At 51.7% G+C, this 27,864-nt stretch overlaps 1 protein-coding gene across 2 annotated transcripts; it reads left to right on the top strand.

The window, feature by feature from the left end:
- Positions 1-27,499, top strand: KCNAB3 (potassium voltage-gated channel subfamily A regulatory beta subunit 3). Of its 2 annotated transcripts, XM_056863466.1 has the most exons (15): positions 1-236; positions 11,515-11,558; positions 11,803-11,840; positions 12,856-12,935; positions 15,222-15,266; positions 15,386-15,430; positions 15,749-15,792; positions 16,546-16,632; positions 17,563-17,598; positions 20,607-20,692; positions 21,358-21,478; positions 22,287-22,381; positions 23,023-23,143; positions 24,178-24,266; positions 27,180-27,499. In XM_056863466.1, the coding sequence occupies exons 1-15, from the start codon at positions 1-3 to the stop codon at positions 27,267-27,269; spliced, it is 1,257 nt and encodes a 418-aa protein (XP_056719444.1). In that variant the 3' UTR covers positions 27,270-27,499. The 2 variants fall into 2 exon arrangements, with proteins under 2 accessions (XP_056719444.1, XP_056719445.1); XM_056863467.1 differs by lacking the exon at positions 17,563-17,598.
- The last annotated feature ends 365 nt before the right edge of the window (positions 27,500-27,864 follow it).

The following is a 27,864-nucleotide window of genomic DNA, read 5'->3' as shown; positions in this document are numbered from 1 at the left end:
ATGCAAGTGTCGATCGCGTGCACCGAGCAGAACCTGCGGAGCCGCAGCAGCGATGACCGGCTGTGCGGCGGGGGGGGCCGGGGCCAGGGCCCGGGGGGGGCGGGCAACGGCGGGTACCAGCCCCCCGGCAAAGCCACCCGCCTGGCCGTCGGGCCCCGGGCGCTGGGCCAGAACCTGCCCCACATCGCCTTCGTCCTGCGGGAGTCCACCGGCCGGGCCACCGGCATGAACTACAGGTAGGGGGCCGGCTGCAGCGGCGGAGGGGGGACCTGTTGGGGCCGAGGGGGAGAAAGGGGAATGGGAGCTGCGGGGCGGGGGGTGAGCGGTTGCATGGTGGGTGTGGGGGGGGTCAGGGGCCCTGAGCATTGGCTGGTGGGGGGCTGAGAGCAAAGTGGGTCTGTGGAACTGAGGGGGGCGTCCCTTTGGTGGGTGGGGCAGATTCTGGGCTGGGGGGGTATTGCAGACAAGAGAAGAGTTGCAGGCACAGCAAAGGGGGGGTCACTCCATGGGGGGTTCTTTCAAAGAGACTTTAGTCAAGGGTTGTGGTGAGGGGGAGGCAGGGATAAAGAGGCCAAGAATGGGTTTGGGGGCAGGGGATTTGGGGGTGCACCGTGGGAGGGGGAGGTGCAAGTTCAAAACACACGTGGGGGAGGCAAAGGGTCTACATACTTCCACTCTGATGGGGGGGCTCTCGGGTTCTCTAGCCTTGGCCTACCCCAGAGGTTGCTGGGAGTCAGAAAGTAGGGGATGGGGGGGGGCTTCTTGGGAAGAGAGGCTCTTCCTGACTCCCAAAAGCTGGAATGGAAAGGAACGTCAACTTTGATTTTGTAGTGGGGTGGGGTGTGTTTGTTGGGGGGGGAGCAGGGTGGATTGTCGCACAAGAAGGATCCAAATCATCAATGTAACCAAACATTTAGCTGCACAAACGAATCATTTGTCGCCTTCTCTCCCCCCCCCTCCATTTAATCCTCCGGCTTCATGTTTAGCATTTTAATTAAAGGCAGGTCAGTTATTTGCTGACCCCCGAAGTGAATCAGTTTGCTGCAAGAAAGAAGAAGTGGGGGTGGGGGAGAGAGGGGAACAGCAGCCGAGTGTTTTGGGTCCCAGGGACCCCTGCGATAGGACTGGGGGTCTCAGGGGTACAGCAAGGAGGGGGGGCACTTATCAGGAAGGCTTCTGGCTTCCAGGTACAGAGGGGGTGCCAAAGAGCCTAAGAAGAGCTCTGCGAGATAAGACCCAGCGTATCTCTAACCGGCATTCTGTTTCCTGGGGGTGCCAGAAAGATGCCCCAGGAAAAACAAGAGGGCAGGAAGTCAACACCCCCTCTCCCGTTTGCCTCCGAGCCAGTGTTATTTGGAGATACACTGTCTTGGGACATGGAGGCTCCATGTAATCCTTCATAAACCTCCTCTCCTCCATGAACTGGTGAAGGCCTCTTTCAAAACGATCTGCTTCCTCCCTACATCCTGGGGCAGCAACTTCCATAAGCGAATGGCGCATTGTGCGTAGAAGGACTTTCTGTGGCTTGTCCAGAGGCAGAGCCAGGACCTCCCAAAGGGAAATCTGGAAGGTGTGGGGGGCGGGTCAAAGCAACATGGAGAAGAGTGCCAGAAGAGAAGCCATGCGTGTCCTGTGGGGGAGGTGAGGGGGAGCCTGTAAAAATCTGCCTTTGACACATGCACACCATGTTGTTGCTGATCATAATGCCGCAGAAAAGAAAGCAAAGTTTGTGGTTTTGAGTTCATGTTGCAGTATGATTTAGACCCCCCCCCCCAAATGTGGAAATGCCCTCAGCTGTAGGGGTTGGTCACAGGAAGGGCCTAAGGGGTGATGGGGGGAGGGAGGAGCTGTTGCAGCCCAGCCAGGACTCCTGGGTTCCCTGGGTCTCTGAGAGTTGGGGGGGGGGTCTAATGTGTAAGGACAAAGTTTGGGCTGGTAGTCCAGAATCCTGGAGAGTCAATGACAGGAATAAGAAGGCAGGACTCCCGATATCTCGGGCAGAGGCCTTGGGCCAAGGGAGTTTGGAGCGAAGCCACCCGGGACGGCAGCCAGGACTCCGGGGTCCGATTCCCCCCGGCGCACGCGAGTCGGATTGTTGTTGGGCCTGGCCACCCTCCAAACCGCCTCGCAGATCCCATCACTGCAGCCTCCCGGCTCAGGTTCCCCTGGGCTGCAGCCAGCGATGCTGCCGGAACAACAGATTAAAAGGACAGGCTTTGACTCGTGGTGATGGGGGGGTCATGTTGGTCTCTTGAGACTGCAGCGAGGCCAGACAGCAGCCTGGGGCGAGGGAGGCAAATTGCGTGGCTGCAGCTGGAGGATGCGTACCCCTCTCCCAATGAAATAATTTCTAGCAGACCCTACCTAAATACAGCTCTTTATGGGGAGGCCATTCTGATCTCCTTTAGTCTGATTTTGTAAATTTTGCTTTTGGGTTATTAGTTTATCTCGGTGACTTTTCATCCGGTTTGCCCCCAGGCAGGTGCAAGACCAGCATTGTGTAGTGGATGGAGTATTGGACTAGGTCCCTGGGCGATCTAGGGGTTTTCAACCTCCAGGTGGTGGCTGGAGATCTCCCGCTATTACAACTGATCTCCTGGCGGCAGAGATCAGTTCCCCTGGAGAAAATGGCCACTTTGGCAATTGGACTCTATGGCATTGAAGTCCCTCCCCTCTCCAAACTCTACCCTCAGGCTCCACCCCCAAAATCTCCAGGTATTTCCCAACCTGGAGCTGGCAACCCTAGGGCTACCCGAGTTTGAATCCCTACCTCAACTATGAAAGTTTGCTGGGTGACCTTGGGCCCATCACAAACACTCAGCCTGGCCTACCTCACAGGGCTGCTGATGTGAGAAAATGAAGGAGAGGACGATGTTCTAAAGTTGCTTTGAGAAAGTGGAGAAAGTGGGATATAAATAAATAAATGCAAAAAATGCATTCATTTTGCAATCCTAAGCAAAATGTACCCTTCCCCTCCAGAGCCCTGCCACTGCCAGCCAGAGCCCAGCCTTGATGGCGTGGGCCCAGGAGGGGATGTGTTCAAGCTAATCATATTTTGGGAGGGGCTGTGGGTGGCTCATCAATAAGAGTACCTGTTTGGCATGCAGTAGGTCACAGGTTCAATCCCTGGCATCTCCTGTGAAAGACCTCTGTCAGAGACCTTGGAGAGCTGCTGCCTGTCTGAGTAGGCAATACTGACCTTGACGGACCGAGGATCTGATTCAGTAGAAGGCAGCTTCATCTGTGTCCACATTTTAAGGTGAGGGGCTGTGGCTCAGTTACAGGACATCTGCTTGGCATGCAGAAGGTCCCAGGTTCAATTCCTGGCATCTCCAGTTAAAAGGACCAGGCAGTAGGTGATTTGAAAAAACTCAGCCTGAGACCTTGGAGAGCCACGGCCAGTCTGAGTAGGCAATACCGACCTTGATGGACTGATGGTCTGATTCAGTAGAAGGCAGCTTCATGACCTTGTCTTTAGAACAGGAAAGTTGTTGAGGGTTTTAAATTGTGGTAGCAAGTGCCCCCCCCCCCCCACAAGCCATAGCATCTCACTCACTTCTGCCCACCCTCTTCTGCTCCAAATCAGGGTGGGTTTATGCTGGAATTCTGACACCTGTAAGTGATTTTACACAAGTAAAATAATAACACCCTCCCCACTTTGGCAGTGGGTATACTGGAGTGCTCCAAGGAGAAACGGAAGGCAGTTATTACTTTTTTAAGGAAGGTGCTTATTATAAGTAGGTAAAAGCTTCTTAATTTGTGAATAATGTTTCTTACTCAGAGTACAAATTTCTGAGTCATACGATTGCATGGCTAGCTTGGATTAGGCAACCGGGTTGGAGACGTTTCTGTGGATTGCAAAGAAACCACTGATTCCCTCCTCTCTGATCTCTTTCTGGAAATGAAGAATGTTAGAGAGGAACCCTGCTAGGAGGTTTTGCTCGTCCTCTTCTGCATGTAGTTTGGCTGGCTTTCTTGAGATGCCCATGGCAAGAAATCCCCATTCAGATCCGTGGTGGGAAGACCTGTCTGGCTCTTTCTTTCACTTCCAAAAAGCACCCTCTCTTCCCGTTCTCCCAGGGCAGGTTCCCAGCAAAAAAGGGCTGGCCTTGTTTTGCAACAGAGAATCTGGAAGAGAGCGAGAGAGATGGGGGGGGGGGGAGTCCTATTCGGGCAATGAGAGAGGAGTCCTTGTTCCGTGAAGTCCAATGGAGTCCTCGGGTGAAATTGTTCTGACCCATTGGAGCACGGTTGGAGTTGAGGCGGGGGAGCACGGATTGTATTTCTGGCCCTCCCCACGGTCTGTTTTCTGCAGATCCATTATGGTTTAATTATGAGCCTGAGTCGCGATCTGAATCAACAGCATCTGGTATTTGGGGGACTGTGACATTATTCCTCTTCAGGGCAGAAAGGGCGGGGGAGAGAGGGAAGAGGATGTGTGTGAGAGATCCCCTCTCTCTGGGTTAACTTCTCCAAATCAAATGTTCAGACGTTGATAAAGAAACAAAGGATTTATTGAAGACATCAGGAGATGAGACAGGCACAGGTAGCAAGTTGCAAGTGAGGGGCTAATCGGGTTTACAGAATATATTGACTCCAGGGCACTGGGGCACTGGGGTTCACACTTATTGTTATGGGAAGTTACAAGCTTGGCATAATACAAAACATCAGACGAGTCCCAGGAAGTCTGGTGAAGCTATCACACTTCCAAGGCCGCATCGGCCTGAGGGAGTACTGACAGGAAGAACAGCGGGGGGGGGGAAGATACTTGGGGCAATCAGGCCTGGCGCCTGAGACCAGAAGGTGTGAACTGCTTTTACGAGTTCACTGATAGCAGGTGATGGGAAGCAGAGACACATAAACAGAGACCCTCACATTCTGCCCCCCTTAAGGCCCCCCTCCGGGGTCCTCGAGAGGGCGAGGCTTATCGGGATAAGCGAGGTGGAATTCTCGGACCAAGCGAGGGGCCGCCATGTGGGGTGCGGCCACCCACTCGTCGTGAGCGGACCCAAGGTTTTTCCAACGAACAAAGTAAAACAGTTTCCCCTTCTTCCATTTGGAATCTAAGACCTTGGATATTTCCAGATGGGTATCCCCTCCTACCACAGTAGGAATCTCATGGTCGGGAGGGGGGTGGAACTGGGGAGCTGCCACATAAGGTTTGAGGAGACTAATATGAAATACGGGATGGACTCCCTTGAGGGTCTTTGGGAGCTTCAGTTCCACAGTGACCTCATTGATTACTCTGGTAATGGGGAAAGGTCCCACATAACGGTCGCTTAGTTTTTGCAGGGACGAAGAGAGCGGAGGTTTTTTGTGGACAGATACACTTGCTCCCCCACCTTTAGCTCCCATCCCGGAGACCGGTGTTTGTCTGCCTGTTCCTTGTACTTGCTTTTTGCCTTCTCAAGATTTTTGAGCAGCCATGGCCAGGTAGATTTAACTGCCTGGACCCACTCCTGAAGATCAGGGGTGGTTTGGAGCTCTGGCGTGACGGGGGCGGAACCGAAAGGACCGAATTCCGTCCCGTATATTACTTGGAAGGGACTAAAGCCGGTAGAGGAATGAGGCGCATTGTTGTACGCATATTCGGCGAATGGCAGCAGGTCGACCCAGTCATCCTGGTGGAAATTTACATAGCAACGCAAATAACATTCTACCACCGCGTTTACTCGTTCCGTTTGACCATCCGTCTGGGGGTGATAGGCGGAAGACAAACCCTGTTCTTCCACCCCCATGAGCTTTAGGAAGGCTCGCCAGAATTTGGCAACAAACTGGACCCCCCGGTCGGAGAGGACCTTCCTCGGGACCGAGTGTAGCCTGAGGACATGTGTAACAAACAGTTTAGCCAAACCCTGGGCTGAAGGAAGACCTGCACATGGAACAAAATGGACCTGTTTGGAAAAAAGGTCCGTGATTACCCAGAGAACCGTTTTTCCCCGACTAGGAGGTAGGTCGGTGATAAAATCCATGGCTATGACTTCCCAGGGGCGGGAGGGGTTCTCCAGCGGTTTGAGAAGCCCAGGGGGTTTTCCCATCCGTTTCTTAGCTGTGGCGCAAGTGGGGCAGCTGCCCACATACAGCTCCACATCGGCTCTCATACCAGGCCACCAGAATTGCCTCCGTACCAGGTGAAGTGTTTTTATGAAACCAAAATGACCTGCCAACCTGGCACCATGTACAAGTCCCAATACCTCTTTGCGAAGGGAGGATGGGACATACAGTTTTCCCCCTTGCATCCACCAAGTGTTGGTTCGTTCCAGGCCAGTAGGGAGGAGATGGTGCTCCTCCTCCTGTAAGGAAGCGTCCCGGAGCCGCTGTTGGAAGGCTTCCGGGATACCTTTGAGCATAGGGGGGGTCTCTGGTCGATGGGCTTGGGACCGGGTAGTGATGGCTAAGCTGGGGACCTCCCCACGCTGCTCAGGAGTGAACAGGGAGTCGACAGGGCGATCGAAATCGTTGCGATACTGGGGAAGTCGCGACAAAGCGTCGGCTAGGGCATTTTCCTTGCCCGGGACATGTTTGAGAGTGAACCGGAATTTGGCGAAAAATTGGGCCCACCGAATTTGTTTGGCGTTGAGCTTTCTAGCTCCCTTGAGAGCCTCGAGATTCTTGTGATCGGTACACACTTCAAACGGCAGTTCGGCACCTTCTAAGAAGTGTCTCCATATGGTGAGGGCATGTTTGACCGCCGCCGCCTCCTTCTCCCAAATAGCCCAGTTGATTTCGGACTGGGAAAACTTTTTGGAGAAGTAGGCGCATGGCCTCAACCGCCCCCCTTCATCCCTCTGCAATAGGGCCCCGCCCATGGCCACATCCGAGGCATCCACCTGCACCACGAAAGGCTTGGTGCAATCCGGGTGAGCCAAAACGGGTTCGGATGAAAAAAGTAGCCTTAAACGTTCAAAAGCCTGCTGGCACTGGGGGGACCATTGCAAACGGGCTGAGGGAAGCGCGGCGCTAGCCCCCTTGTCCTTGGTACGCAACAGGGCAGTGAGAGGAAGCGCAACTTGGGCAAAATTGGGAATGAAGTTTCGGTAAAAGTTAGCGAATCCCAAAAACTGCTGAAGCTGGCGGCGGGTAGTGGGGGGTTCCCAATCTCGCACCGCCTGGACCTTTGCGGGGTCCATTTCTAACCGTTGGTGGGAAATCACGTACCCAAGAAATGTAATGGAAGGTTGGTGGAACTCACATTTGGATACCTTAGCATACAGTTTGTGCTCCCGCAGCCGCTGGAGCACCTCTCGCACTAGGCGCACATGTTCTTCCATGGTTTCAGAGTAAATAAGTATGTCATCGAGAAATACCACCACCCCCCGAAACAGCAAATCATGTAAAACCTCATTAATCAATTGCAGAAACACACTGGGAGCCCCCGAAAGTCCGAACGGCATGACTAGATATTCAAACATTCCAAAACAGCTGGAAAAGGCCGTTTTGGGTTCGTCTCCTTCTTTAATGCGAATGCGGTGGTATGCTTCCACCAAGTCCAGTTTGGTGAAGATTCGGCCCTCCTTCAATTGTGCTAGAAGGTCGGGAATAAGAGGAAGAGGGTAAGCGTTAGACTGGGTGACCGCGTTTAGCCTACGAAAGTCAATACACAGTCTTAGATCTCCCGTCTTTTTCTTCACAAAGAAGGCTGGGGCCGAATAAGGAGCTTTGGAAGGGCGTATAAAACCCCTCGCCAAGTTGGCATCCAGACAGTCCCGTAACACCGCCTTCTCACTAGGGCTCATGGGATAGACCTTCCCTTTAGACAGCTTGCCTTCCCCCACAATTTCGATGGCACAGTCCGTCTCTCTGTGGGGAGGTAGTTCGTCACATTCTCTAACATCAAAGACATCCGGAAACTGCGAGTATTCTGTGGGCAGTTGATGAGGAACGGAGGTTGGGGTGGGGGACCCTACCAATGCGGCGGCCGGAGTCCTGAGTACCCGTTCCCTGTCATGCAACCCACAGGGGCTTTCGGGAAACGAGAGCACCCGTTTAACCCAGTCGATGGAGGGGTAGTGTCCCCGTAGCCAGTTCATCCCTAACACCACTGGGGTTACAATAGGGGCGATGGTAAAATACAAGCGTTCCCAATGTTCTCCCACAGACATAATCACGGCTGCAGTTCGGTGGGTCACTGGGCCCCGTTTAAAATCGCTCCCGTCCATCTGGGAAAAGCGGAGGGGTCCCGGAAGCCGCTTGCGCCGGACTCCCAGTTTCTTGGCAGCTTCCTCACTAATCATGGTGCGGGCACACCCCGAGTCAACCAAGGCGGGGAATTCTAAACTGGGACCCCCTTTGGGTAGGGATAGGTGAACACGCACATACACATTGTCCTCTTGGGCGCTTACCATCGGTGGAGCTCCTTGCACAACGACAGGGGCGGTCTGCTGCGGAAGGTGTGAGACCAGAAGGTGTGAACTGCTTTTACGAGTTCACTGATAGCAGGTGATGGGAAGCAGAGACACATAAACAGAGACCCTCACAATGTGCTGGGCACAACCACCCCTCTCTCAGACTCACAACCTTTCACACACAGACACCAAGGCAAAGACTGCCAACTTTTTTGGGCTGGCCCAGCTCTTATGCTTTTAACTATCACAGAAGTGAAGTGAGGCGGAAAACGGCTGCGGCTTCGTTTCCCTGTATCAGGGAGCTGATGAATGCACAGGAGCAGGGCCTGTTAGAAACAAAGAGTTGGTGGGCCCCAAATTGGCACTCGTTTCCCAGTCTAGCTGTCTTGCCTTGGGAGATCATCAGGGTGAATGAAGAGTAAAGGGAAGAGGATAGCTGAGTCCCATCCTGAATCTCTGAGCTTAATGAATCCAGCTGGATTTAGTTTTTAAAACGAGATGTTGGGGGTCTCACCACCTATGCCTTATCCTGTTCCCCATTGGATAGTGATGGTTACTTGGTGGTGGTGGAAAGTCACCGCTGACTTCTGGTGACCCTGTAGGGTTTTCAAGGCAAGAGGCGTTCAGAGGTGGTTTCCCATCGCCTGCCCCTGCATAGCAACCCTGGACTTCCTCTGTGGTCTCCCCTCCAAGTACTAACCAGGGCTGACCCTGCTTAGCTTCTGAGATCTGACAAGATCAGGCTATCCTGGGCCATCTAGGGCAGGGCATGGGTACTTAGTGAGACAGAAAAGCACTCTGCACATTCTCAGTGGTACTGCTCATCCACATGTTTCAGGGCTGAGTATTTTTGCAAAAGCATTTTTGCAGGGTCCCCCCACCCCCGCATGTCCAGCTTGTTACCAATATTTACTCCAGCAGCTGGGGCTACACAGCCCCTGTTCATCTGTCGCAGCTGGTGTTCCTGTCCGTTTGGTTCACAAACTGGGGGTGGGAGGGGAGGGACATTGGACCAGCAAGCTCCCTGTGGCTCTGCTCCATCCTCCACCCCATTGTCTGAGTAGCAGAAACTTCCAGCCATTGGCAGAACTGACCCTGTTTCGAAGCCCCCCAGCTCAGCATGCTGACGAGGGTCTATTTTTATCACGTTACGGCTCTCAGCGGTGGTTTGACTCACTAATGAAGCCAGGAGAGAAGCGGCACGGCTCTAATGAACGGGTGAGGGGGGCCAAAAAGGGGAGCCCGACACCTTCCCAGGAACTCTAGGAACTCGGGAGCAGCATTGGAGAGAGGACCCAGGAGTTCTGGCTCTCTGACCCACCTTGTCTCTGTCAGCAAAGGGGCACGTGAAACCCGTGGGGGTGGGTTCATTCCTCCCAAACACATTTGATGCTGCATACACGAGAACCGTTGATTGACATCTGGTGTCCTTTTGTGCTCAGTTGTGGGAGTGGAAGGGCAGCTTTACACACACACACACACTACACACATATGCATGTTTTTTTAAGTCATTCTAATCCATAGCATTGCCCCCCCCCCCCGTCAGCATAGCCTGAGGCGGGGCAGCTGTCAGGGCCCAGGGTTTTTGGCGGGGTCCACGGCCACCATCCCTCCCTCTCCTTCTGCCTATCCTTCCTCCACCTGCTTGTGAGCGCGTTGGTACCTGTGCTCCCGGCTAAACATGCTGGGGAAGAGCATGCAGGTGTGATGCACAGCAGGTGCACGCAATGCTCTGAGCGGTCAGGCAAAGAGCACGCAGGTGGTATCGGCGGCTGTGAGCGCGGGCGGTGAGTAGGCTTGTGAGCAGGTGGACAGGCAGGCAGGTGGGGGAGATAGATGCCTGGAGGGTGGAAAGCAAGGTGCCAGTGGGGGGCTGGTGGCAGGCGGGGGAGGGGGCAAATCTGGAACCAGCCCTGCATGGAATGAGCAGGTCAGGTAAAAAAAAGGTGCTCTCCAGGTTGTCGAAAGATATTTATTTATTGCATTTCTATCCTGCCCTCATTCCCAGCAAGCCGGGCTCAGAACGGGTGACAAAAGGATAAAAACATAGGTTAGAACATATATTAAAACATACTATAAAAATCATTCTTCATTTTACATTACAACAATAGAACAAGGTGGCATTCTCTTTCATTTGTGCCACTAGAGACCCTAAATAGGCCTGGAGAACAGCAGACCCCCCCCCCCAGATCTAGTTGGGGGGGGATGGGGAGGCCAGCAAATGATGAAAATGGAGAACAGCTTTAAAAAAGGCTTGCGGCTGCCCTCAGATGTAGGCCTGGTGGAACAGTTCTGTTTCACAGAACTGTGGTCTAACAGATTGTGATCGACCATGTCGAAAGCCGCTGACAAGTCCAATAATATCAGCAGCCCCAACCCGCCTTGATCCAGCTGACGACATGGCGATTTGCAAGGTAGTGCATCTCACACCAGCTTTGGCAAGACATGCCCCTTGGCCACAAGGAAGTGTCCCCTTCGTCAGCTTGCTCAAAATCATATCCCTTGAACCTGCATTCCAAGACTGTTGGAAGATCCTTTTCTTAGGACCCCACCCCGCATTGGCTGTATCATGGTGCTTATGGCAAAACCGTCAAGGCTGAGATTGAATCCCACCCTGCTATGTGCTGTTCAGGACCCTGCCATGATATATGAAATGGTACAGAGGTTGTCTCCTGACTGGATGGGACAGATCTCAGAAGCTCAGCAGGGTCAGCCCTGGTCAGTACTTGGATGAGAGGAGCCGTGGCTCAGTGGTAGAGCCTCTGCTTGGCATGCAGAAGGTCCCAGGTTCAATCCCCAGCATCTCCAGTTCAAGGGACTAGGCGAGTAGGTGATGATGTGAAAGACCCCTGCCTGAGACCCTGGAGAGACGCTGCCGGTCTGAGTAGGCAATACTGACTCTGATGGACCGAGGGTCTGATTCAGTAGAAGGCAGCTTCATGTATTATGTGTTCAAGTCCAGGGTCTCTATGCAGAGGAGGGCAATGGCAAACCACCTCTGTTGGTCTCTTGCCTTGAAACCCCTACTGGGTTGCCATAGGTTCGGCTGCGACTTGCCGGTTCTTTACACAAAGAGAGAGGTTGTAGGTATGATCCAAGGGTTCTTGGGGACTCCCTGCCACCCCAAAGGTTGACCTTTGTCCCCATGTTCTCTTTCTACCTCCTGCAGGAACCTGGGGAAGTCAGGACTCCGCGTTTCATGCCTCGGGCTTGGTAAGTTCCCCTGGAGGAGAGGGGCTTGGGAAGGGTTGCCCGGGAGCATGAGAGACGGGTGTTTTGCACATGTTCAGAAGCACTTTTTACCATCTCGAAAATCCAATTCTACTGTGGAGGGCGGGGGCTGAGCTGGGTTGGCGTCAGCAGGCCTCTTTGGGCTGGGTGGACACAGTGCAAGGAGCGCGGCCTGTTTGGGAGCATCTTTGTGGCTCCGTCTCCTGATCTTCATGTCCCCCTGCAGGTACGTGGGTGACTTTTGGATCCCAGATCTCCGATGAGGTGAGTGTGGCTTGCAGGCAACAACTGCTTTGAGAGGCAGCACTGTGCAGTGGTTAGTGTCCAACTAGGATCTGGGAGACCCCGGTTTGAATCCCCACTCTACCATGAAAGGTTGCTGGGGCAGCCTGACCTACCTCATAGGGTTGTTGTGAGGATAAAATGGAGGCAAGAAGAATAAACTACCCTGCCCTCATTCTGGGCATTCCACACTGTGTATTTAAATCCACTGAGTTTTGTGGGTCTCCCCACACACACTTGCATGCTTACCTGACCACCCTAGGAATTCTGGAACAGGCTTCCTCGGGAGGTGGCGGGGAGGTCATATGGAATTTCCTGCCTTGTGCCGGGGGTTGGACTAGATGACCCTGATGGGACCTCCCAACTCTATGATTCTATGATTCAGTGGAACAGGCTTCCTCGGGAGGTGGTAAATGCTCCTTCCCTGGAGGTTTTTAAGCAGAGGCTAGATGGCCATCTGTCAGCAATGCTTATTCTATGACCTTAGGCAGGTCATGATAGGGAGGGCATCTTGGCCATCTTCTGGGCATGGAGTAGGGGGGTCACTGGGGGTGTGGGGGGGAGGTCGTATGGAATTTCCTGCATTGTGCCGGGGGTTGGACTAGATGACCCTGGTGGTCCCTTCCAACTCTATGGTTCTATGATTCTACACCTTTGTAGGTAATTGTTTATTAGTGACCACAAGACCTCATCCCAGAGACGTACAGTTCCTGAATTCCATGAGAGAATCTCACAGCCATTTGACTGCCTGGAGATTTTGGGGGTGGAGCCTAAGGAGGGCAGGGTTGGGGGAGGGGAAGGGTATAATGCCGTAGAGTCCACCCTCCAAAGCAACCATGTTCTCCAGGGGAACTGATCTTTGTAGTCTGAAGATCAGTTGTAATTCTGGGAGATCTCCAGGCCTCACCTGGAGGTTGGCAACCCAACTGATGGAGCTGTTACCAGCGTTCATGTCATTTGACTCTCTCTCTCTCTCTCTCTTTCTCCCGCATGCTAGATGGCAGAGAACGTGCTCACCATTGCATATGAGAACGGGATCAACCTGTTTGACACGGCCGAAGTGTACGCTTCTGGCAAGTATGTTCAGCCATAGCCTCAACGTCTTTTTTGAGAAATGGGCATAGAACCCAAGGGCATCTCTAAGGACAGTCCCTGCTTTTCTGGCAGGTCTTCTGCACCTTTAATAGTTCCATAGGTAAAGGTAGTCCCCTGTGCAAGGACCGGGTCATTACTGACCCATGGGGTGACGCCACATCACGACATTTACTAGGCAGACTGTGTTTACGGGGTGGTTTGCCATTGCTTTCCCCAGTCGTCTACACTTTACCCCCAGCAAGATGGGTACTAATTTTACTGACCTTGGAAGGCTGAGTCAATCTTGAGCCTGAAACTGACTGTGGCTCAGTGGTAGAGCATCTGCTTGGCATGCAAAGGGTCCCAGGTTCAATCCCTGGCATCTCCAGTTAAAGGGACCAGGCAAGTAGGTGATGCGAAAGACCCCTTCCTGAGACCCTGGAGAGCCGTTGCCAGTCTGAGTAGACAATACCGACTTTGATGGACCAACGGTCTGATTCAGTAGAAGGTGGCTTCATATGTTCATGTGACTTCTGTTGGGATCCAACTCAGGTCGTGAGCAGAGCTTTTGACTGCAGTACTGCAGCTTACCACTCTGCGCTAAGGGGCTTTTAATAGTTCCATAGAAAGGAGAAATTCAACAGGTGAAGCAGCACCATATGAAATTCTTCCTTCCTTCTACAAGGTGCTACAGAAGGCAAGACCAAAAAAAATGAGCCCTAGGTAGTTGCTACCTTTATTCTGGGCCGAATGGCCAAAGGTCCTTAGGTGTCAGCTCCCAAGTCTTGCCTGCCAGATCTCCTTTCTCAGGAGCCAGTTGCTAAAAAGACAGATTCTGGCGCTTCATTCTGTAAGCTTAAACCCTGACATCTGTGGGAACTCAGCAATAAAAGAAAGGCACTCTGCACATGCCCAGGGCACTCTTCTTTGCTAGTTAGTGGCCTTTCTTCCAAGCGTGTGCCCCCTGGGGTCTATTAGTTGGCTCAGCCCTGCCTAGTTACCAAAGATCAACCATCCCCTTCTGTCTTCTCTCAGATCTAAATAGTCCCCCCGCCTTCTAAACTGTCCCCCGCCTACCCTGTGTTATTTCTGCCTGCCAGACACTTTCTAGGCAAAGAGCTGTCTCAGGACTTTCCAGAATCACAATTAAAACCCCATGACATGATTCTGTCAGGCCAGATTTAGGGATAGCTAGAAGGGAAGGAAGAAGTAGGATGCAAGACGATGTCAGGCAATGGGGGTGGGGAATGTTCAGAAGGAGGACTTGGTGAGAGAATGCAAACGCAGGCAGTCCCAGGCTGGCCTGAGCTAAATGTGGAGTTGCTTGAGAGCAGGACTGCCGAGGGGCTTCACATCTGCGACTGGGGTTTCAAGATACTTGTGATCAAGAGAGCTCAGCAGAAAACTGTAGCTGGGAAAGGTGTGGGGGGAGGACCCCTTTCTAATCAAATACAGAAAATAAGAATGAAATCACCACAAAGGCAAACAAGTTCAAGGCCCATCACTTTTGGAGAATGGCTCAGTGGAAAATTCGGCACAGGCCGGAGGTGAACACGGTCCCCTTTCAGAAGCACAGAGCTTGAAGGGCTGCCATATAGAGGATGGTTCAGAGTTGTTTTCTGTTGCCCCAGAAAGTCAGACCAGAAGCAACTGGTTGAAATTAAATCAAGAGTTTCTGTCTAGACATTAGGAAGAATTTTCTAACAGTTAGAGCTGTTCCTCAGTGGAACAGGCTTCCTCGGGAAGTGGTAAGCTCTCCTTCCTTGGAGGTTTTGAAGCAGAGGCTAGATGGCCATCTGTCAGCAATGCTGATTCTATGACCTTAGGCAAATGATGAGAGGGAGGGCACCTTGGCCATCTTCTGAGCATGGAGTAAGGGGTCACTGGGGTGTGGGGGGGAGGTAGTTGTGAATTTCCTGCATTGTGCAGGGGGTTGGACTAGATGACCCTGGTGACCCTTTCCAACTCTATGATTCTATGTGGCTAGAGGGAAACAGCTTTCGCCCCCAAAACGCACACTGCTAAGTGATGCTTTGGGTGATGCGTTGGAACCTGGTTTTCTTGTACCATCTTTCCACCTGGCTTGGCGGAAGGAGCCCCCATGTCTGTGCAGTTGCAGGGTGACTCTCCCTGAGAACTCTGGAGTCTTTTTGTGTCCTCATCAGTCCCACTAATCGATCATGCTGGAGGCGGAAGCGCATCTTTGGTTTGAGTAATTGGATAAATCGATCGGGGCTTTCTGCTTGGCGTTATTTTTACCTTTCCTGTCATGTTTCTTCCTCCTTCCAGAGCAGAAAAAACCTTAGGGAACATCCTGAAGAGCAAAGGATGGAGGTAAACACCCCCCACCCCAGCATCAAGACTCTCCCCTCAGCCTTGAGCCTTCCCCAGATTCAATAGGAGATGCTCCACCACCACCCCCATATTAACCTTCTCCCTTCCATCTGTCGCAGGCGTTCGAGCTACGTTGTCACCACAAAGATCTACTGGGGTGGCCAGTAAGTGCAAAGAACACCTGGGGAGATGAAGAGGGGGGATTGAGGGTCTTCTATGGTGGGGGGACACTGAATTTGTATGTTGTAAAGGAGAGCAGCAGGGGTCTGGGCCAAGGGGGTTGGCTGCAGGGAGAAGCAGAGGAAGGGGCGAGCTTGGGTGAGGGACACAATTTGAGTCTGGAGCTCGACAGTTCACAAAGCAGGCATCTCCAAGAAATGTGGCATTGGACGGAGTCTCTACTGGAGGGATTATCGTGGGAAGAGGGTCATGTTTTGAATACCCTCCTCCCATTTCTTTTTCCTTTGTTTTCTCCCTCAAAGGGCTGAGACCGAGAGGGGCTTATCCCGGAAACACATAATTGAGGGTAAGGTGGGGGTGGGGGAAGGGGCTGGAGACGGCTGGGAGTTGGGTGAGCAGAATATTGAGGAGTGGGTGGAATGGCCAGGACTGGGGGGCAGGGAGGCTAGATCAGGGTGTAGGGCTGTATTTCGACTGATGTAAGCCACCCTGAGCCATACCTTGGATGGAAAAGTGTGGGTTACAAATCAAATAAATAAATAGGGGGTGAAGGCGTGTGGAGGCAGGGCAATGATCAGTGGGGGGTCATAAGGAAGGGGCGATGTGGGGTGGTTGCTAAATGAGGAAATGAAGAGGGGATCGGGTTGCCAACTCCAGGTTGGAAAATTCCTTGAGATTTTGGAGGGAGAGCCTGAGGAAGTTGGAGTTTGGGGAGGGGAGGGGTCTCAGTGGGGTATAATGCCACAGAGCCCACCCTCCAGAGCAGCTGTTTTCTCCAGGGGAACTGATCTCTTGTCATCTGGAGATCAGTTTTGATTCCAGGAGATCTCCAGGCTCCACCTGGAGGTTGGCAACCCTACGAGGGGAGGGTTTGGGGTTTTAAGGTGCAGATGGAATTGTCATGAGTCTAGGGAAGGGAAGTAGAATTTCCTCTCTTTTTAGCCAGGAAAGGGTTGGTGGATTTAGAGCCTGGAAAGTAGAGGGTTGGGGGTTCCTGGAGCGGGAGATGAGGGGTAGCCTGTTTCTAAGTACTTTGAGGGGTGTTGTCAAGTTTGGGAGGGGCTGCCATGCCAATGTTTTCCTCTCCCTGGCCTTTCAGGGCTCAAAGGTTCCTTACAGCGGCTTCAGTTAGAATACGTGGACATTGTGTTTGCCAACCGGATGGATGCCAACAGCCCCATGGAAGGTGAGTGAACCCCTCACAAAGCCTCAAGGGGTTCTTATGCATTGGCATCCTGGCCTTCCTTCTTGCAATAGCAGGAGGGGAAATCAAACATGTGCCCCCAGGTCTTTTTAGCAAGCCCCCCCATACCTTTAGCCCCTCCCGTCCTAGTCAGCAAGCCTCTCAATGGCCCCCTCCAATAACTCAGGAGTTCCCCGCTACACCTCTTTCTTTCTTTCTTTCTTTCTTTCTTTCTTTCTTTCTTTCTTTCTTTCTTTCTTTTTCTTTCTTTCTTTCTTTCTTTCTTTCTTTCTAAATAAATAAATAAATAAATAAATAAATAAATAAATAACATTATTCAGCTGCCTTCCAACCTTACGGAACTCAAGGCAGCTTACAGGGTGGATGAAACACGTCCCTTTGTGGCTGGGAGACCCTCAGAATCTCTCTGCGATCCCCCCGTAGCTCCTCTGCATATCCTACTTGGATTTGTACACAGTATTTAACTGAAATGTTTGCACGAATGTAATCTTTGCACTAATGTAATGTTTGAGAGGGGCCGTGGCTCAGTGGCAGAGCATCTGCTTGGCATGCAGAAGGTCCCAGGTTCAATCCCCGGCATCTCCAGTTCAAGGGACTAGGCGAGTAGGTGATGATGTGAAAGAGCTCTGCCTGAGACCCTGGAGAGCCACTGCAAGTCTGAGTAGGCAATACTGACTCTGATGGACTGAGGGTCTGATTCACTGTGTTCATGTGTTCACTCACATCAGCAATACGGTGAGGGGGGCCACAGGAGGGGGGGCGGGGACATGGCTGAGAGAGTGTGTGACTTGCCCGAGGCCAAACCAAGGCACCTGGGGCAGAGGCCCAGAGTCGAAAGTCCGGCTCTTCCGCTGCTGGGCAGACTCCCGAACTCCGACCGTCTCTCACTAGTTCTCTCCTTCCCCCTTGCAGAATGTGACCCGAACTTCCGATTGCTCTTGCTGGAAGGTACTGCAGACCCCCCCCCCCCGATAAACTCAAAACAAACCCACAAACCATCCTCCTGGCTGCCCCCCTCCCCAAATCCTTTGCCTGAGAGTCCTGACCCCCCCATACCTCTCAAGTCCTTCATTGAAGGACAGGACTCAGTCGTATGTTTGAAATTAAGCTACTTCATGGAGAGATTTGGGGGCTATCTTGGGAAGAATCGTGAGTTGAGAGAAGTCAAAGCGTTGGTTGTGTTCTTGATGGACGGGGTCACGGAGATGTGGTCTAAAGAGCTCTGCTGGGAAGTGAGGGGCTGACCGGACCACCCGAGCAGCTCCTCATGCCATGGGGGCCCACTGCCAGGGTAGGCTTGCAAGTCTAGGGTTGCCAACCTCCAGGTGGGGCCTGGAGATCTCCCAGAATTGCAACTGATCTCCAGACTACAGAGACCAGTTCCCCTGGAGAAAATGCATGCTTTGGAGGGCGGGCTCTAGGGCATCATACCTCACTGAGGTCCCTCCCCAGGCTCCACCCCCAAATCTCCAGGAATTTCCCAACCCAGAGTAAGCAGCCTTAGTTGTTACCTGTCCCAGATTGGCCTGGGGGCTCCTGAAATAGTCTCCTGGTGATTATTGTGGTGTCTGCAGATGTTTGAACTTTGGGGTAAGGAAAAAAAGACACATGTGCGCTCCCTCCCTTCCAGTAAATGAAGTAGCGCCATAACTTTGCAAATGATGCTATCCTACTTCAGGGCAGGAGTGGGACATTTGGAGGTGTTCGTGTAAGTAAATAAGCCTTTAGGTTGGTGGATTGTGCAGCAGCTGTAAGACAAGGCATCCTTAGTTGTTCAGGAGTTAGATTTGAGTCCAGGGACACTGTAGAGACCAACAGGATTTTCAGGGTATGAGCTCTTGAGAGTCAGAGCTCACCCCCCAATAGGGTTGCCATCCTCCAGGTACCAGCTGGAGATCTCCTGCTATTACACCTGATCTCCAGCCGATAGAGATCAGTTCACCTTGAGAAAATGGCCACTTTGGCAATTGGACTCTATGGCATTGAAGCCCCTCCCCAAACCCCACCCTACTCAGCCTCCGCCCCAAAAACTTCCCACCAGTGGTGAAGAGGGACCTGGCAACCCTATGCACACCCCATGAAGTAGGTTTGCCAATTCCAGGCTGAGAAATTCCTTGAGATTTGGGGGTGGAGTAGGGTTGCCAGTAGGGTTGCCAACCTCCAGGTACTAGCTGGAGAGCTCCTGCTATTACAACTGATCTCCAGCCAATAGAGATCAGTTCACCTGGAGAAAAGGGCTGCTTTGGCCATTGGACTCTATGGCATTGAAGCTCCTCCCCTCCCCAAACCCCACTCTCCTCAGGTTTCGCCCCAAAAACCTCCCGCCGGTGGCGAAGCGGGACCTGGCAACCCTAGCCCCCCAATTTTTGTTGGTCTCTAAGGCACTACTGGACTCAAATCTAGCTGTTCTGCTGCAGACCAACAGGGCTACCCGCAGAAACTACCATGGGTGTACAAGATTAGCAGAAGAAGAGTTTTAAAAATTGCATTCCAGGTAGCCACTTGAGAGGTATGTGAGCCCCACCCCACCCCCGAATCCCAGTGCTGTCTGCAAATATCCTCCCCAATACCCTCCCCCAATAAATGGCCTTCCGCACCAGGTCCTTGTAAATCCTAACCCATCCCATAATGCCCCCTCCTGCATAGCTGGCGTAGCCCCTAAGTGAGATAAAAACCCCTCTGTGCATAACCCAACTGCTATCCCCTGGAGACCCCCCATGTCCCCCCCCCCACATGTAGAGTCCGCCAGGTGGGGAGTGGGTACAGAAATCTTTGTGGCGTTTTTGTAACCTAGTGTATAAAAACTGTGTGTGTGTGTGTGTGTGTGTGTGTGTGTGTTAGGGTTGCCAACTGACCTGGAAAAATCAACCTGGGCTGCTCTTACGTCTTTAATGGCAGCTTGTTCTACAGATACTGTCTGGTGACGCTTTTCATGAGAGGCAAATTTCATTTGCTCCCATGGCAAATAAATGCAGAAGGGTTAGAATTTGGGCAACTTGTGTTTGCGTGTGTGTGTGTGTGCGCGCTTGCTTGCTTGCTGTGAATGGCATTTGCAAGCAGAAGTGCAGTTGTGTTTTTGCAGTGTCATATGTACCCACAACTGAACCTATTGTGCGATTTGCGGAGCTGGGGGGGACCAATTTGAATGCTGATATTTTAAATATGGAAAACTCCTAGACACCTATTTATTTGTTTTGAATAAAATTGTCCAAAGGTTGAAATAAACAATATATCCCAGGCAGTAATTTATATTTTTTAAGGAAAAGTCCAGTGAGGGTTCTTGTCCACTGTGAACCGGCAGGCTGTGCAGCACAAACATAATCAGACACTCAGTCTTCCACATGGGACACAGAGAGGGTTGCCAGCCTCCAGGTGGTGCCTGGAGTTCCTCAAGAATAACAGCTGATCTCCAGATGATAGAGATCAGTTCCCCTGGAGAAAATGGCTGGTTTGGAGAGTGAATTCTCTGGCATCATACCCTTTTGAGGTCCCCCACCCCTTCTCCAAATCCTACCCTCCCCAGGTTCCACCCCCCAAATCTCCAGGAGCTGGCAACCCTAGACACAGATTTGGGGGTGGTCAGTTGAATGCAACTCCCCCACCCCGGCTTTTCCACCTGCTGAGCTTCCGTTCCCAGCAGTTAGCAGACACAGTCAGTCTACCGGCCTGCCTTCCATCACTTCCCCTGTGATGACTCTGTAAGGCGAGGGGGCCGCTGATCTATGACCTTAGGCAGATTATGAGAGGAGGACATCTTGGCCATCTTCTGAGCATGGAGTAGGGGTCACTGGGATGCGGGGTAGTTGTGAAATCCCTAAATTATGCAGGGGGTTGGACAAGATGACCCTGGTGGTCCCTTCCAACTCTATGATTCTATGATCTGCGAACGAGAGAGGACATCTGGAAGGGTGAGACCCAACCCAGCCCCTGCCTCACCTTTCCTTTCCCCCCTTCAGAGATTGTCCGGGCCATGACGTATGTGATCAACCAGGGGATGGCCATGTACTGGGGGACGTCTCGTTGGAGCGCCATGGAGATTATGGTAAACTCTGGGTTCGTGGGGGTTCTGGGCTGTTGGTGGGGCCGTGGCTCAGTGGTAGAGCATCTGCTTGACACGCAGAAGGCCCCTGGTTCAATCCTCAACAGCATCTCCAGTTAAAAGGATCAGATAGTAGGTGATTTGGAACACCTCCGCCTGAGACCATAGAGAGCTGCTGCCAGTCTGAGTAGACAATACTGACCTTGATGGATTGATGGTCTGATTCAGTATAAGGCAGCTTCATGGGGAGGTGCCGTGACTCAGAGCCTATGCTTGGCACGCAGAAGGTCCCAGGTTCAATCCCCAGCAGCATCTCCAGTTAAAAAGGACCTGGCAGTAGGGGATGTGAAAGACCTCAGCCTGAGACCCTGGAGAGCTGCTGCCAGTCTGAGTAGACAATACTGACCTTGATGGACCAATGGTCTGATTCACTATGAGGCACTTTTAATGTGTTCCTCTGTCCTGTGCATGTTTGCTTTGGGGCTCTATTAACATAGGGGAACCTCTCCCAAATGTGACCCTTGGTGACCCCGTGTTCCTTCCACCACCCCACATCTCTGCCACTCTTTCCCTCCACTCTTGGGACCCAGGCTTGGGACCCTCGGTGCTCTTTCCCTCGAGGGACCCTTCGTTTCTGTTCAGCTGCCTTCCCTCTTCCCCCAAACCAGGAGGCGTACTCGGTGGCGCGGCAGTTCAACCTCATCCCCCCTGTTTGCGAGCAAGCTGAGTATCACATGTTCCAGCGGGACAAGGTGGAGACGCAGCTCCCCGAATTGTACCACAAAATCGGTAAGGGGGGAAGACAGGGTGGTGGTGTTTTATTGGAGTGGATCGGGGGTAGCTGTGGACTAGCAGAGGGATCTGTAGGTTACCTTTTGGACAGGAGTCCCCAACCTTGTTGAGCCTGTGGGTCCCTTTGGAACACAGGGCAGTGGACTCAGCCACGAAATGTCATGAAGCGAGGTTACAGCCAAAACTCTGTTTAACAGGATGCTTTTTAATCTGCACAATCAGACGCCCTGCTGGACAAATGCCCCACCCAGCCCTTCCTAGGTTCTAAAATCACTTAGTGGGAAAGATGTCAGTAGACACCATGGCACCCATATGTTGAGGACATAGGCTGTGGCTCAGTGGTAGAGCCTCTGCTTGGCATGCAAAAGGTCCCAAGTTCAATCCTCAGCATCTCCAGTTAAAGGGACTAGGCAAGTAGGTGATGGGAAGGACCCCTGACTGAGAGCCTGGAGAGCCGCTGCCACTCTGAGTAGATGAAACTGACTTTGATGGACCCAGGGTCCGATTCAGTAGAAGGCAGCTTCATGTGTTCATGCGACCACAATCTAGGAGGTGAGATGGATCAGGGGAGGAGGGGAGGAGATTCAGGGGGACAAGAGGAGGGTTCTCCTTGGGGGGGTACAGGAATTCATGGAGAGCAATCCATGGGTAAGCAAAATTGGGAGGCACAGCCTGGACCAGAGTGATCCATGGGCAAGGAAGGTCTGTGGGCAGTATTTCAGTGAGCCTTGGAGCAGAAGGAGAAGAAGAGAGCAGTCAGTTTTTCATCCTCCTTACCTTCCACCTTTCTTGTTTGCTCTGTTAGGGGTGGGGGCCATCACATGGTCCCCTCTGGCATGTGGTCTCATCACCGGGAAGTACGAGGAGCGGGTGCCGGAGAACTGCCGGGCATCCATGAAGGTAGGGTCCCCTTACATCCCCTTCCTCGGCCCTTGCGCAGGGATGCTGGTCCCTTAAGTGTGCAGGGACCCTGGAGGATCCTGCTGGGTCTTGTTCTCCTGGACATTCCCTTGAACCTTTGAACTAACAATCCCCATGGTCAGGGTCTTGGACAGAAGGAGCCCGTCCTGCCTGCTTAGAAGAGGGGCCATGGCTCAGTGGTAGAGCATCTGCTTGGCATGCAGAAGGTCCCAGGTTCAATCCCCGGCATCTTCAGTTAAAGGGACTAGGCAAGTATGTGATGTGAAAGACCCCTGCCTGAAACCCTGGAGAGCCGCTGCCGGTCTGAGTACACAATACTGATTTGGATGGACCGAGGGTCTGGTTCAGTAGAAGGCAGCATCATGTGTTCAATGTGCCCATTCCCACGACTGATCTTAGGGACTCTTCGATATATACAAGCATGGCAGCAGCGGAAGGGCAGGTATATTTTACCTGGGCCCTGGAGTCCAGGCAGACCACAAGTCCACTGCTGCGACAGGGTCTCTTCTAGCATTGCAGATATGAAACAGTAATGCTGGCCACAGTCGAAGGGGGGGAATGCTCCCAGCCTAGCTCTGGGCCCCTCTCCTGACGGCGCTTGCTTTTTTTTTCCATCCCAGGGATACCAGTGGCTGAAGGAGAAGCTGCAGAGCGAAGATGGGAAGAAGCAGCAGGCAAAAGTGAAGGAGCTCCACCCCATTGCCGAGCGTCTGGGCTGCACTGTGGCACAACTGGCTATCGGTGAGGGGGAGGCAGGAAGTGGTGCGGGGGGCAAAGGGCGGGATGGAAGCGCCCCCAGAAATGGAGTTATGTAGGGCATACCAGGACTCCTGCTACAGCGGGAGACCTCCTGCCCTCCACCCTCTCAGCCCACCACTGCTCAGTAAGGAGGCAGGGGTGAAATGGGTGGGGAAGCGTGTGTAAATATTATGGGGGGGGGGAGTGGCTCAGCAGCAGAGCCTCCGTTTGGCATACAGAAGGTCCCCGGTTCAATCCTTGCCATGTCCAGTTAAAAAGATCAGGTAGTAGGTGACATTACATACCTCTGCCTGAGACCCTGGAGAGCCACTGCTACTCTGAGTAGACAGTACTGACCTTGATGGACCGGTGGTCTGATTCAGGCAAGGCAGCTTCATGTTTACAGTTGACCCAGCCTACAATTTACAGGTCGCCCCTGTGGGTTGTGTGTTTGTTGGTGGGTCAGCTTGGCTTGTGTGGGTAATTTGCAGTAGTACAGTACTCTAGCTTGCAACTACAGTGGTCTAGAGAGAGACTCAGACAGCAGGTAACAGCCATGGGGAGGTCCTATGGCTCAGTGGTAGAGCATCTGCTTGGCATGTAGAAGGTCCCAGGTTCAATCCCCAGCATCTCCAGTTAAAGGGACTCAGCAAGTAGGTGATGAGAAAGACCTCTGCCGGAGACCCTGGAGAGCTGCTGCTGGTCTGAGTAGACAATACTGACTTTGATGGACCAAGGGTCTGATTCAGTAGAAGGCAGCTTCATGTGTTCATGTCATAGATCAAGGTTTGGCCCAGGGTGCCTTTACCTTCTTTTCTGCTCTAGGATTGTAAACATTTGCTCAGATTCTCTTGTGGCAAACAAGCTGCCAGTGGTTGGTCAAGAAATTCTTCACTGGCTTCGGTCTCAAGAAGATGCATTTCATTCAGGGTTACTGATCTCCTTGAAACCCTCCAAAAGTCTTTGGGAGCCTGCATTCACTCATGCTTCTTGCTTTTCTCCCCCCCCCCCGCACCCCATTCCACCCTTCCCCAAAGCCTGGTGCCTGCGTTCGGAAGGGGTCAGCTCCGTCCTCCTTGGCGTCTCCAGCACCGATCAACTCATTGAGAATTTGGGATCCATTCAGGTAAGGAGAGAGCCGAGTCGTTCCAGCTACGCTGTTGAATCGATTGATTACCTCTGCCAAGCCTTGACTTTATAGTGACAATTTTACATTTTTAAAAGGATAGGAGTGGGGGGGGGGGGACTAAGGAATTGAGTTGTGCTCTAACAAAACTGCCACAGGCAGTTACAAAACTGACTTTTTGGTGAGATGGTGGAGGAAGAGGAAGGGAAAATGAGCCGTGGGCAGATTACCGATGATGTTGGAAACAGATCAGAATTTCCATCCGGCTTCCTTCTCTTTCTGAAGCCCTACAGATGGCTGGCAAATGGAAGCTGGAATGGATTCATGTGTTCATTTATTCATTTTAAACATTTTTATGCTGCCTTTCCACCCAATCAGGGTCCCCAAAGCGGCGAACATACAATTATTTGAACAATTAAAAATAGTATTTAAAATTATAAAATAATTCAATAAAAACACATAAACAAACAACACCAGAACCAGGAAGGAGGGCCTGTAGCCATTATTTGGAAAATGAAGCAAAAAAGTCTTCACCCGCTGGTGGAAGACAACGATAGAGGGAGACAGGTGGCCCTGCCAATTGTTTTGGTGCCCTGACCGAGAAGGCCCTTTCCCAGGTCACCATTTGTCTAGCCTTCAATTGCGGGGGCGGGGGCCCCCCCTCAAAGCAGGGCATCCAAGGATGACCAAAGTGTATGGGTAGGCTCATATGATTCATGATTCAGTCATTTCTCTTGCCGTACCTCCTCATGGCTGACACCCTCATATAGAGGAGGGTGCCGAGTTGTTTTCTGTTGCCCCAGAAGGTAGGACCAGAACCAACGGGTTAAAATTAAATCAAAAGAATTTCCGTCTAGACATTAGGAAGAACTTTCTAACAGAACGGTTCCTCAGTGGAACAGGCTTCCTTGGGAGGTGGTGAGCTCTCCTTCCCTGGAGGTTTTTAAGCAGAGGCTAGATGGCCATCTGTCAGCAATACTGATTCTATGACCTTAGGCAGATGATGAGAGGGAGGGCATCTTGGCCATCTTCTGGGCATGGAGTAGGGGTCACTGGGTATGTGTGGGGGGGAGGTAGTTGTGAATTTCCTGCATTGCCAGGGGGTTGGACTAGATGACCCTGGTGGTCCCTTCCAACTCTTATGATTCTATGACTGTTTTGGCACAAAAGGTGCCACAAAGCTCCTGTTTTGTTTTTCTCTCTGATAATGTATATCAGAATGTCTCCTGCTTCAGACTAGATTTGTTAGATACTTGCACAAAATGTTGGCTGCCAGAGGGATAGTTGAATTAAAGCAGAGCTATTGACACCCCATCCTTTGGAGAAGAGACCCCACAACTCTGATCCCTGGAATCCTGCTAATTCCCACCTGCTTTTGTCAAGACATGCCTAACACTGCATTCATAAGGACTAGAAACATTTAAAAAATGAAAATTGTGATGTGTCCCCCCTCCCCGGGTGCAGAATTCTATGTTCCGAAAACTTTCTGTGCTAATAATTCTTCTTCTGCATCATATAGAATACACACGGTGCTACATAAAGCTCAAACAGACTAGATGAAAAACACACCTCTAAAATGCAGATTGCAGGCTTCTGCAGCCTCAGTTTGCCTTAGAGTCATGATGGGGAAGAAAGAAGAGATTTAACCCCTCCACCTCCATTCGGTCTCACTCTTAGAAGAAGAAGAATTAGTTTTTATACTCAGACTTTCTCTACCACTTAAGGGAGACAAACCGGCTTACAATCACCCTTCCCTTCCCCTCCCCACAACAGACACCCTGTGAGGTAGGTGGGGCTGAGAGAGCTCGAACAGAACTGTGACTTGCCCAAGGTCACCCAGCTGGCTTCGTGTGTAGGAGTGGGGAAACAAATCCAGTTCACCAGATTAGCCTCCGCCGCTCATGTGGAGGAGAGGGGAATCAAACCTGGTTCTCCAGATCAGAGTCCACCACTCCAAACCACCGCTCTTACCCACTACACCACGCTGGCTCCACCTCCACCACCGCTATTAGCATGTTAAAGGAGGTGGAAGAGTTAAACCTCTTCTTTCTTCCCCACATGAACAGAGCGTGGTTCTCTAATGTCTCTGCTGCTAAAAGAACTTCATAATACCTCCTGGGATTGTCTAATTCTGTCCAAAATCAGATCATCTGGAGTCTCTGTGGATGACCTGGCTTTAACTACTGAGGCCCATATTTTTAAAATTATTAAACTGCGTTTCTTGGATATGGAGCGTCAGAAGTTACTCCCCATTCAACCCTTGGTCTGCTCCCCAGCAATGTTGGGTCTCAAGAATTTAACTGACAATATTCCCCATTATTTTCATACTCTGCACATCCCATCCCTCCGCAGAGCCATGCCTTTCCTTCAAGGATGCTATATGGAAAGTATCAACAAATACCAATCCAGGAAAGGATTTGTCCCTGTGATACCTATTCCTTGGACTCAATGGATTATATTTTGTTTGTCTGCCCTCTATACGAAATACCCTGTGGGAAATGGTTAAAAAATTGGCTTATTTCCAAATATCACCTACCTACCCAAGTAAAACGTCAATTTTTATTGAATGATTCCGATCCGGAGGTTACTGTAGATGATGCCAATTTTCTAGTGGATGTGATGAAAGTTCAAAAAGCCCAAAGTTTGTAATTTCTATTATTGGAATTTACTGGCCTATGTTTTTATCTTAATGACTGCATATTTTATGAGCCTTCTGTAACAATTATAATATTACTTATGCCATTAAATGTTTTTTAAGTTTAAGTTCCCCACATGGCCCCAAGGCAAACTGAGGCTGCAGTTTTCATGTTAAGAACAGAACAAGGCACATGATTGATTCGTAAGAGAAGGGGATTCTGGGTAGGATACAAGACACCTGCATTATCTCCTAACGGAAGCCATCTTTCTTTACAGGTTCTAACCCAGCTGACGCCCCAGGTGGTCCAGGAAATTGATGCGCTTCTGGGTAACAAACCCAATACAAAAAAAGAGTCCCGGGCGTAGGGACACGTTGGCGCCCGGGACGGTGCACGCTGTTGTCCCAACGGACTGCGTATCCTTCTGCTCCTCTGTGGGGGCTCCTGTCCCCACCAACCTGCTCCTCCCCACATGCTGTTCCACCAGCTGCTGCCTCTTAATTTTGTGGGGAGGGCACGGAGGAGCCGCTTCGCGCATGAACCAAATATCCGTGTACTTCCATGTCGGATGAAGTGGGAGGGGCGGGATCGGGGGCTGCCCTGTGACAGCTGCTTAGATTACAATACAACTATATGGCATGAGCAACTGAGCTGTGGGGCTGGCGGGTGAGAGGCCCCGCCACCTGCTAAGGCGAGAACTACCAGCCGCTTTGCCTCTCTTTCCATATCGATATGCCTGGTTTTTAAAGGGTCGGGCACACTGTAACAAGGGAAAGGGGAAGGTGATTGGAAAATAAGCACACAATTGGTTTATATGGCAACAATTCACCTTCCTCGATTCGTCAGTAGCATTGTGGTTCCATGTATGGAGTTGTGTTACTGCCTATTCTACTTTATTGTTCTTTCTTTCTCTGATCATATTTTTTCCCCTCATTTGTTGGTTTCCTGATGGTCTTAAGGAT

The sequence above is a fragment of the Euleptes europaea genome, chromosome 18, assembly GCF_029931775.1.
Source record: "Euleptes europaea isolate rEulEur1 chromosome 18, rEulEur1.hap1, whole genome shotgun sequence".
Taxonomy (NCBI): Eukaryota; Metazoa; Chordata; class Lepidosauria; order Squamata; family Sphaerodactylidae; genus Euleptes; species Euleptes europaea.
This window is presented reverse-complemented; position numbering and strand designations above follow the sequence as displayed.

Excerpts from the sequence above, each read along its gene's own strand:
- KCNAB3 (XM_056863466.1), top strand. The coding sequence starts at position 1 with ATGCAAGTGTCGATCGCGTGCACCGAGCAGAACCTGCGGAGCCGCAGC. Across the intron at positions 17,599-20,606 it reads CCGATTGCTCTTGCTGGAAG|AGATTGTCCGGGCCATGACG; the intron begins GTACTGCAGACC and ends TCCCCCCTTCAG. Across the intron at positions 22,382-23,022 it reads ACTGCCGGGCATCCATGAAG|GGATACCAGTGGCTGAAGGA; the intron begins GTAGGGTCCCCT and ends TTTCCATCCCAG.